The sequence below is a fragment of the Otolemur garnettii genome, unplaced genomic scaffold, assembly GCF_000181295.1.
Source record: "Otolemur garnettii isolate 467f Iridium unplaced genomic scaffold, OtoGar3 scaffold00013, whole genome shotgun sequence".
Lineage (NCBI taxonomy): Eukaryota > Metazoa > Chordata > Mammalia > Primates > Galagidae > Otolemur > Otolemur garnettii.
This window is the reverse complement of record NW_003852408.1, coordinates 8,456,811-8,468,620: the sequence shown is the minus strand read 5'-3', so window position 1 is coordinate 8,468,620 and position 11,810 is coordinate 8,456,811. Positions and strand designations below refer to the sequence as shown.

Sequence of the window (11,810 nt, the reverse complement as noted above, 5' to 3'; positions counted from 1 at the left end):
CTGTGAGCTGTAATGCCATGGCACTCTACCCAGGGGGACAGCTTGAGGCTCTGTCTCAAAAAAAAAAAAAAAAAAAAAAGGGGTCACGACCCACAAGTTGAGAACCTCTGGTTTACACTAATGATTTTCAACCAGTAAAATGGTTGAAAAATTTTAAGGATCATTATTTTTAAAAAATCCAAAGCATAGTTGTCTTTTTTTTTTTGATCAACATAACTTAAATGTGTCATGGAAGTTTAACTATATGTTCAAGTGTGCTACGAGATACAAAATGTTAAAAAAATACTGGTTTACACTTACGTTTATGATCTTACGAAATTGGCAGCACAATCTCAATTTTTGTCACCCAAAACTCAATTGCTTCACAACCAATAGTCCATATTGGTTCCATCCAAGGGCTGAAAAAACCCTTGGATCCGTTCAGCAGGCCCTGGAGTTTTTCTTGCAATCCCTCTTTTATTGTTGCTATCTAAACTCTTAGTTAGACAGCACTAAGGACAGAGGCCACTGAGCCTTGAACACGTGGGTTTCTAGACTCTCTCCCAGAGGGAATGCCTCAGGAAAGCTGTAAGATCACAGGTTGCCTTTGACAATCACGAAGACATGATTATTGTGTTTTCTCCTTTCCTCCCTGAGGACCCCCAATGACAATTCTTAGCTGTGATTAATACTATGATCTGTGACCATGAGCTTGAAATTAACTAGTCCACTTTGTAATGAAACCTATTGACCTGATCTACATGTTGCCTTAACCAGCTGAGGCATTAAGATGTTTTAAAGAAAATCTCACAACTTGCTTTATCAATGTTCCCATCTAATTAGTGAAATTGAGTTTGTATACATTATAACATATATAACCTAAAGAAATGGTTCTTAAACTCAGCTGCCCAAAACGATCACCTATTAAATCATAATCTCCACGACAGGGATAAGGGTTTTGTCTTTCTACAGCTTTCCTAGGAAATTCTTATAAGCAAACCTTCCTTTCTTTGAGAATGGCTTGTTATTAATTTCTAATCAGTTTTAGGCAAGTCTGGCAAATAAAGATGCCTTATTACAAACTTCAGAAATACACATTTTGGTAAAAAAAAAAAAATAGGGATGCTTTTCTTGGGAGTATGGCATAGGGATTTGAGGGCTAACTTACAGGAATTTCTAATGTGATGAACAGAGTATGTACAGCCCTTCTTACAATGAAGGGTACTCTCCTCAGCACCTTTCTCTTTCAGATACATAAGTTGCAATCAATAGGTTTGTGACAGTCGATTTAAGACACAAACACACACCAACTGCCTATTGCTAGAGTAGCCCTGGGAAAAAATGCAGATTTTGTCTTTCTCATATTTTTAGCTTAGTGTTTCCTCAGTATCTTTCAGTGTACAATTCCATTCCATTTAATCAATCTAGTGGTTTTTTAAACACAGACAGTATTACATAGAAAATACAACAAGATTAATTCCATTGGTATTTATATCTGACATTAGTTCTACAAACTTACTGTAAACAAAATAGTCCAACTATACCATATACACCAATATGTACAGCTAATATTATTTTGTTAGATATAGAATCTATAAAGTTTTCATACCAAGTTCTCCAAAAACACTAATAAACCAACACACATTCACCAAAACATCTGCCAAGAAAAAAAATCTATCTTCAGATCCAAATTAAATGTACAAACATCTGTCCAGTTTGATAACACCAATAGTTGTGGAGGACACACATCATCAACTATTAAAAGCACAGGTTTGGGGATGAAGGTTAGTGGGATCTCACAAGTTTCTGATACAAAGCCTGAGTTTCTTCATAGTATCCTGCTAGAATCATATGATCTAGTTGGTAAAGTGCTCATCACCATGATGATACATCATTAGGGCCTTAAAATCAGCATCTGATTACTACCTGGAAGAAGAAGACAGCAGCTGGTCTACAATTCCCGCTTTTTACCTAGTTGAAACCAAAGATGAAATAATCGCCATTTATGATGGAATAATGCAGTGTGGATTTTAATTTATGAAGTTCATTTAAGATATTCTTTAAAGACACTTAAGTGGTGGTTAAGCACATTGATCTGAGATTTACTGAGTGCGTATACCCACCCATCACATAGCAGACATTAGGCTAAGGCATTTATTCAAGAATCACTCAAGAATCCCAGGGAGTGGTGGGAGGGATGGATAAATTCACAGCTATTGGGTACAGTGCTGGATGAAGGCAACATTCAATATGTATAACTTTGACTCAGGTCTGTACAAAGTAAATAAAACATGTATATCCCTTAATATTTTGAAATTAAAAAAAATTAAATCTGAAAGAATCACATGTACAGAAATAAACCTAACTTAGAACTTTAATTTTCTCACACTGTAAGAATTCTTATATGCAAGAGCTTTATATATATATATATATATATAATTTGAACTATACTTTGTTATTAAAATACTGAAATTTGATAATTCCAATAAGCTATTAGAAATGCACGTTTATTTTGAGCTCTTCAAGCACAGTTTTAAAGCTATTTTTGCACAGTTCTCTAGAAGTCAACTTAGACATTTATACCAAGGATCCCATTACTTGAAGGACATGTTTAAATGCATGGCATTTCAAGACACTCTAGCTGTTTGTAGCTTGATGGCCAATCTCTTTATCATTGCCAGTTAAGTTCTGTCATTTTTCAGTCTCCTCTTTCTGGCTAAATAATCGATTTTGTATAGGAAAGGCACACAAAGGAAAAAAAAATTAATGCAGATTTGAGTTTAAATTTTTATCTGTTGTTACTGACTTTATGTAAAACTTTCACTAAGATTGTGGGGGTGAGGGGCATATTTTGTTTTAAATGAACACATTCCAGAACAGCACCCATGTCCATCACAGCTTCCATTCCTACCTTATCAGGAAATAAAAAGCCAACAGAAACATGCAAACCTCCATACTGTGATGCTTTATGTATTATCTTTACTTTTAGTTTGCCATTTTATACACACACACACACACCACACACATATATATGCTCTCTCACTGCAGTGGATGAGGTATAAAAGTGATACTTTTTTAAAATATAAAAGTCACATCAATTTGCAACACAGACTATCAACAGGCCCAGGATCCAGAACCCAGGTCCAGCTCCTGGCTCTGCCATGTCCTACCAGTAACTTTGGGCAACATATGATTATCTCGTAGAGCCAATGACAACTACATACATATACCAAAGCACTCAGACTAGTTCCTGCCACATGGTAAGCACTTAAATGTTATTGTTTAACACTTCCAATTGTTTTAGAGACAAGAAATAATTTATAATAATTTTGCTAACCTGAAATGTCTTGATGTAAAACACTTATCGACTCGTCACCAAATATACAGTATGATACAAGATTTACAGTTGAGCTTTCCTTCCAAGATTAAGCCAATCTAACAGTGTTCATCATATAATTTATGAAAAACCGAGCTATAAAATTGAGTCTTACGAAATAGTGCACAGGCCAAGAGAAAACCCTGTAACACCAATTACGCAAAGTATTTAAAATTGTAAATGTTATTTTTCAAATTGAATAATATTTTGAAACCCAAGCTGATGTCCGTGTACTAGTCTGCCAGAGGTGTAGGAATCATCTTAAAATTACTGGTTCTTACCTAAGTCATTCCTGCTACCCAACACACTAGGTGAACAGAACATCAGCAGTGGTTTACTATGGCAAGGCCTCCTACCCAGAAGGTCCAGCAGTAGCATCTTGGGGGTTTGGCAGTTGCATATGTCTACATTTATTACGCTACACAAGTAACTCTAGTATATCCTTTCGAAAGGCACAAATCCCTTCCCCATTCCCTGTTTAAATTCACTGACATAAAGATTCCTTGCAATCACAACCACTTTTTATTTTGTGAGGCTGTGTGTTCCCTAATTGTAATAGGTTTTCAATCTTTAAATAGTATAACAATTCAAAGTAAACACTGTCCTAGATTTGAAAATGATAGCAGATAATTACAAATTAACAATTACTGAACAGAGATTACATCATTTTTGCAGTTGAAAAACCATGTATCCACCCTCCTTAAAATTCAAGTAAGTCACCAAAATTTATTCACAACAGGATTGAATGAATGGTAAGGATGCATTATTCTTTCAAATTAAAACATTAAAAACTGGAAAAAAAAAAACAAAACCATCAATCAATGACATTTTGCTGAAAAGGAAGCAATGTCAGTGTATACTGTTATGAGCTGTATGTTTTAATACTTATGGAGCTAAGACACAGATATGTTTTGGTGACCTAATTTTGTTCTTTAACCCAGCATCATCAGTATTCCCCAACCATTCAACAATTGCAACTCAGAAATCTGTTTTAACATATTTATAAGCATTTGGAAGCATACATATCAAACCTGTGTTCCAAGTTGTACGGCCATACTTGAGAGAATAACATAAACTTAACTTTACTGATTTTTAATGGTTTATACTAGTGCTTAAATTTTGTTATAATGTCTCACTTAGATTTCAGATAATTAAGTTTTTACAACTTTCATGTTCATTAACTTGACAATTTGAGCCATCCTATTTCCCAAAGTGTTATATGTCATTAAACTGGGAATTGAGCAATAAAAAAAAATTCTCAAACCTGAAATATCAGTATCTTCCTGTAGATCAGTGGTTCTCAATCTATGGGTCGCGACCCATGGGAACTGTATTAAAGGGCTGCGGCATTAGGAAGGTTGAGAACCATTGCTGTAGATAACTTACCAACACAGAAAATTCCAATTATATAAACATCGGAAGTGAAACCCTTCAGCTTTTCATGTTACACCTGACTTATTACCGCTCAAGTATGGCAATAGTGTCCTGAGAATAATGTGCATGATGTTGTTCATTGGCATCTTCACTGCATCATGGGAAAGTGGAAAATGGAGAGATTAAGAGCATAAGGTTTATAATTCTACAGTACAGATGGAGATAAGATTAAATGCAATAAAAGCACATTTCCAAGTCTAAAAGTAAAATTATAACCCAAGACGCATGGGGAAAAATATTTATATGGAGTTTTTAATCCTTCTTAGAATTCAGCTGTAGTTTGACCATAAACAGAAACCATCTTCTGAGACATACATTCTAATAAATGTATCTACAGTATCGATAGTCAATGAAGGGTCAGCTATTTGAAATTACTGGTAACATTTCTTTTTCTATCCAACAGAAATCTATAGTGGTTTGCGCCCCCATTACGTATCTGAAACATTGTCTTACGAAAACAAAATGAAAACAAAATTAAATAAAATTGAAGATAAAACTATTCTGGAAGCACAGGATAACTGACAGGAATCTTCAGCACAAAGCACATCTTTGAAAATGTGAAACGATGACTCTTTGAAGGACAATAGTCAAATACCCAAGAATCACCAGGTTTGAAAAATATTGCTTAATACTCTCCAAAACACAGCTGTAAGAACTGAAGATTTTGTTAAAACTATAAAGGTAATCATATTTATTACATCTTTAGGTTGCATTTTGAAACAAAATTAATAGTGCACCACAGCTTCACCAAAATATATATGTAAAGGGGAGACCTAAAATATTTATAAAAGTGTAGACTGTATGTGCTTTTCAAATGGGCTGAATTAAATATAACCAGCTGCCAACTTTGTGCTCTGACATACTTGAATTAGTGGGTATGTGTATACTAAATTCATTTATTCTTGTCTACAATAAATGAAATAAAAACACCACCCTATACAATCCACTATTAGCAGTGAGAACAACAGCAAAAATTATTGTACAATTTATACATACTAAAATATTTTCTTTCTCTAAAAATAACTCAGAACAAAACCGAATCATTATAAGACTTAATTTGGGAAATATCAATTACATTAGGGGAAAAAACCAAATCAAGGTATGTACTGAGCCCAAAACAAAGGTTCCTGGTCATAAGGCTGCAACAGTAAGTGCAAGTGGTAGAATACAGCATGCTCAAATCGTATGCCTGGGTCTTTGTGTATTTATCAAACTTTTAAATTAAACAAGATAAGCTAAAGAAAATGCCTTAAGCAGAGCAAGTAATTGGGAGTTCTGCATTTCTTTTGCCATTTTTGTTACCCGACTTACACAAAGCGCAAAGTGCTAAGCAACACTACAGAAACACATTTACATCAACACTGAAGACCTGGGGAAATGAAATCCAACAATTTTATTTTAATGAGCTGAATTTTCTAAAGTTTTGTTTTATTCTTTCCTGTTTTCATACAGTATTGAAAACAAAACGGAGCACATTCACATTTTCCCGAGGAACTGTAAAGATGATCTCTACAGGGATAAACGTTGTAAAGCCTGAAGCTCAATCAATTGATGTTGAAAACTCTCAAAGGGAGTAAAGGCTTGATCTGAATGGTCTAGAACATGTACTGTAATTTAATAGAAGAGATGGTCGTCTTAATATTTAATGATTTAAAAGAACTTCCCAGTCCATGCGAAGAGTACAGTCCAAGAATAAATCAAATTTCTGAACGCATTTTATGCTACATATGTGTATACTTTGCGATCCTCAGGTGTTCGTGCCAAATATTCTCTCTCAATAAGTCCTTCAATACGCTTCTTAATAACAACTGGACTTGGTAAGAATCGAGCCTTCAACTGTTGAGTTACCTAAAAAAGAAGGTAGAGAGACTAATTTCCTAACATTTCCACATAAATACACAAAAATTCTTATCTTTGAATAAAACTCATGTGTCATTTTAAGATAACCAAAGCTATAGGTACAGAAAATTTTTAAAGGTTTTATTTGAAAATGTATGGTCAGAACACACTCCCTCACATCAGCATGTAAATGCTAAACTAAACTAGCTGAACAGATGAACTAGTAGAATGTACTGGGATAAGTTTATACCACTGGATGGACAGTTTAACCACATTGATGCTATTAGCTACTAACTTCTGGGTTACTCTCCCAATTCACACAACTTGGGTAGCATAGTATGTTTAAGAACAAAAATTTTGGACTTAGACTGCCTGGGCTCAAATCCTAGCTCTACCACTTACTAATAATGTAATGCCTTAGAATAATGCTCATCCACGCTAAGCGCTACTGTTCTTTTCTCTCTTTGCTCTCAGGATGTTAAGTATTGCAATACCTATGATAACAAAATGTAACTACAGCAGCAGCCACAGTATGCCTGCACTATCTAACAATCATTTTGCATATATTAACTTATTTAAGTTCTTAACCCTGAAAAGTATGTTGTTTGTCTCATTTTACAAATGAGAAAATAAGCCAGAGAGGAAAAATGAGATGAACTAGTAGTAAGAAATAGAACCAAGAGAGATGCAGCTAAATCTTTCTGGCCTCAAAAGTCCATGTTCTTTCCACTAATCCATCCTACCTCTTTTGTGGATCATCTACCCATGGAACTAGCTTTTCTTTTACCCTTGATCAGTTTCCAAAGCCACAATGGATTGATAATTCTTTGAAATCTGAAACTTCAGCACTTCATTGTACAACTAAAATCTATCACACTTTTAAGATAACTACTACAGGATCAACAAACTTGCTCTCCACCCACTACCTGAGATCTCCAATGCTTTGACTACTGTCTTTTTCCTAGGCTATTAACAGCTTCTTCTGACCTGATGTCCTTCCTTATCAGGCGTAGACTGCATTCAAGATCACTCAAACTGCATTTTCAGCAGTACCGTCAGCTCCCAGATTCCTTTCGTCCTATTCTACTTTTATCACATATACTCTACATCGACTACATCATTATGTATCTACTACAGAGTTCACTGATGAATGAAGCTATAATTCATACACTAGGGGTGTTCAACCTGTAGCCCACAGGCCCCACACAGATTATTTGAGGTCTGTTTTGCTATCTATGTGGTTGAAAATCATGAAAAGTTATGTACAGACCTTTCCTTTTGCTCATCAGCTTTCATTAGTGTTTGTGTATTTAACATGTGGCCTAAGACAACTCTTATTCCTCCCAATGTGCAGCAGAAAATAAACGAGGTGGGATACCCATGTCTTAACATCATTTGTGTAGACTGGGTGTCAACAAACTGCAGTCACAGGCAAAATACAGTCTGCAACTTGTTTCTGTAAAAGTCTACTAAAAACAGAGCCACATTCTTGTCTATATATTGTTTATGGCTGCTTTCATGCTACAAAAGGCCAATAGGTTTGTCAACCTCTGGTATAGACTGATAACGCAAATTTATAGCACCCAAGTTCAGCAAGTTCCTGACACATTCTTTGAAAGATACTATATTTCAAATTTCTGACAAATCTTTTAAACCCAGTCCTGTCCAATAACCTCCTATCCTGTTTTATGCAAGGCAAAGGTCACTTCACTTTGAAATTCCTCAAATTCCCACCCTAGATATGTACATTTATCCATACTCATATCCACCCTTGTTTAGCATACATCCCTGTACTAATCTTGCCCTGGGGTTCTCAGGAAGAAGTGTATTCAGCAGCACCCATGTTAATACATCCACACCCACCTATATTCTCTACACAATCCTTACCTTTCCTTTTCTAGACTTTGGTATTATCCTCTTATCCCATTTTTTCCTTGTTTTTAAACATCCCGTCCTTATCCTTAGGATATAAACATGCTCATTATCTTCCCATCTAGAAAAAAAAAAAATCCAGAACCCCTCAACTCAACACTTAATCTTCTGGTACTGCTCTCTCTGCCCTTTCCCGTGAGACAGAATCTCAAAAGAAGAAGCCACTCAGTGGTCTCCACCTCCACTTACTTCTCAAAACATCACTAACAGATACCCACTTTTGTAAGTCCAATGAAAATGTGTGTGAAAGCTGAAGAGTCATTTAACAATATATCTTAAGTGTTTATTCAACTTGGATTTTTCATGCTTTTTAAAATTAATGATCACACGCTTCTCTTCCCTTGCCACGGGACACTGCTATTTTTTCTTCCCTTTTTCCTCTGTAGCAGTGTTCTCAAATTCAACTGTACATCATAATCTTCCAGAGTGCTTATTAAAACCAACTGTTGGGTCTGATTCCATCGTTTGATTCAAGAGGTCTAGGTGAAGTCTGAGAAGCTGTTATTCCTAACAAGTTCTAAGCTGGTGTTAATGCAGCTGGTCCAGGAACCACACCATGAAAACCAGTGCTCTAAAGGGTTTCCTTCAGTGGCTTTTTAACTCACTGTTCCTGAAACAATGAGGAGAGGGTCTGTATCTTTTTCTTCTTGCTTACCATGCTATCTTGAGCAATTTAGTCCATGCCTGTGGTTTTAACTACATTCCCACACAGGTGGTCTAAGTATACACCACCTGAGAGTGGCTTTCCAACTCAACTTCAAGCCTTCAGTTTTTTTTTTTTTAGAGACAGAGTTTCACTTTATCGCCCTGGGTACAGTGCCGTGGCATCACAGCTCACACCAACCTCCAACTCCTGGGCTTAGGTGATTCTCTTGCCACAGCCTCCTGAGTAGCTGGGACTACAGGCGCCCGCCACAATGCCCGGCTATTTTTTTATTTGCAGTTTGGCCAGGGATGGGTTTGAACCCGCCACCCTCAGTCTATGGGGCCGGCGCCCTACCCACTGAGCCACAGGTACCACCCCCCCTCAGTTTTTTTCTTGACTTTTGACTGGCCTTACGGATACCTGCTCCTGGATATGCTAAAATGCAATAAAATTAATTTGTAAAAAATGATATTAACTGACAACTAGATCAAAAAGGCAGTGCTTTACTTTTTCTTTTGCCGTTGAAGGAGATCAACCTGGTCTAGCCATTCAAGCCAGAAATCTAAGGCTTTCTTCTTCCTCTAATTTCTCATTATCAGTTAATAAATCCTGTTAATTCTATTTCCCCATTACTTTGATGGACCTTCCTATCCTCTACCAATAGTCTACCCAGGCCCTACTCATCTACCATTTTAATGGCTTTAATGGGTTCTTCCCATTCTTAGTTTCCTAATTTGTAAAATAGAAAGGCTCAATAAATGGTTAATAGCTATGAATTTTTAGAAATAAAGGCAGTTTGTTTACACTAAGGCATTAAAAAGCAGTGAAAATTTTTCTTTATTTTTCATATTCAGTATTCTATTATTTTCACCATGAATACCTTAGCTTTTTAAATGTACATGTATTTCAATGTATCACTGTTGAATTATCAACTGAGTGCATACTTTAAATGAGAAGTGCTACACAACTCAGGTTTCCTAATTTTTAAATTGCTTTTTAAATTAGTTCAATATAATTATTTTTTAAATTTAAATTATTAATATTATCACTCTACTTTTCCATTTAACCCAGTCTTGAAGGGTCCTCACCTCTGCTACTAAAACATTGTGTTGCATCTTCTTCCTGGATTTCATTATTCGCACTATAGCAGCTTCTATCTCATGCTTTCTGTCGTCATCTACTTTCTGCCTTGTTTCTTTCCTTTCTGGGTCTGATTCACCTTGTTTGGCAGCAACTAAAATAGAAATAAAGGCGTTTATCTTAGGTGTAAAGAAAAAAATTCATGAAACTAATATAACTTAGCATTATCTACAGTGAAAAACCAATTTCAACATTTAAGTATATATGCATACTTACTAATTCAAATACACAGTTTAATCTCAATGTTAATTTCAGTACTAAATTATTCTTCTCAAAAATTAAGAATTTTACTGAGAAAGCAAAATCAATTTCATTTTCATAGAATACAGTATTCTTTTCCAAATAAAAGGGACAGCTGGGTATCTTTAGTAGTAAAACTATCAGTAAACAATTTTTATTGCTTATGATTTCCAGAGGTCAACTAATGTCTTACCACTCACCAAAAGTAGGTAAGTAATCTGTTATCTTACTAACTCAAATGTAGCTACACTCTCGAACACCTTTCATAGGGAGGAAAGCATATGCACTACCAAGATTTGGCCAGCTAACTAAATAATTAAAAAGTACCAGTAAGATGTCAGTTACAGGAGCTCCACTACAGTGAAGTAATTCATTTATACCTCTAGCCAAAATCTCCTTGAAGTCTATTATCTAACAATTTCACACCATATATTGTTAATATTTTTATGTCATAACCTCAGTATCACATATTCACATTAGATTCTAATCTTTAAGACCTTCTCAGTAAGTCTTTAAAGCAACTGCTAAAGGATTTAATACATGAGACCCTTCTCCTTCAACTTTGCTCTAACTGAAACAGCAGAGAAACGGTAACTAATTTTTTTTTTTTAATTTGGAGATAGATGTGAAGTTTCTGGAGGTAGAAACTGGAAAATTACAAATCAGCACCTGAGGTATTGCTGACTTGGCACAGACATGGCTGTAAGACAGCAGACGGTACAATTTAGAAGACAGTTCTGCTGGGTCTATTTACTTGCTGTTTCTGAGTAGAACCCCTTGGTTAACAAAAGTGCTTTCAGTGTCACTTCCTAAGAATAAGATAATCAATTATCTTAGCAAAAAAGAATAAGATTACATTAAATAGCCTCCTCAGAATAGTGTGTTTCCTCAAAAAAAAAGTCAAGGTCACCAAAAAGACAGATGTACCACTTTAAATTAAATGGAACTAAAGAGACAAAAATTAAACATAATGTAGAAACCTTGATGAAATCCTATATCCAAATAGTAAAGTATTAAAGAGATTTCTGAGACAACTAAGGACATATAAGTGAGTGATGTATATAATGATACAGAATTATTTTTCTTGGGTGTGCTAAACCATTACAGTGAGATGTGAAAATATCTTATCCTAAGGAGATAAACACAAAAGGTTTTAGGGGGAAGTATTAGGAAATTTGCAAATTCATTTCAAATGCCATAGCAAATACACACACACACACACAC

The 11,810-nt window shown here is 35.3% G+C and overlaps 1 protein-coding gene across 1 annotated transcript in view; it reads right to left on the bottom strand.

Moving 5' to 3' along the window:
- Positions 1-6,163: 6,163 nt before the first annotated feature.
- The window catches only part of CUL3 (cullin 3), a 108,969-nt gene continuing 103,322 nt past the window's right edge, over positions 6,164-11,810 (bottom strand). The window contains exons 15-16 of the mRNA XM_003784897.3: positions 10,295-10,440; positions 6,164-6,637 (exon numbers count right to left, since the gene is read on the bottom strand). Of these exons, the coding sequence (XP_003784945.1) occupies positions 6,506-6,637; positions 10,295-10,440 (278 nt within the window). The 3' untranslated portion in view covers positions 6,164-6,505. The remainder of the gene's footprint in view (positions 6,638-10,294; positions 10,441-11,810) is intronic.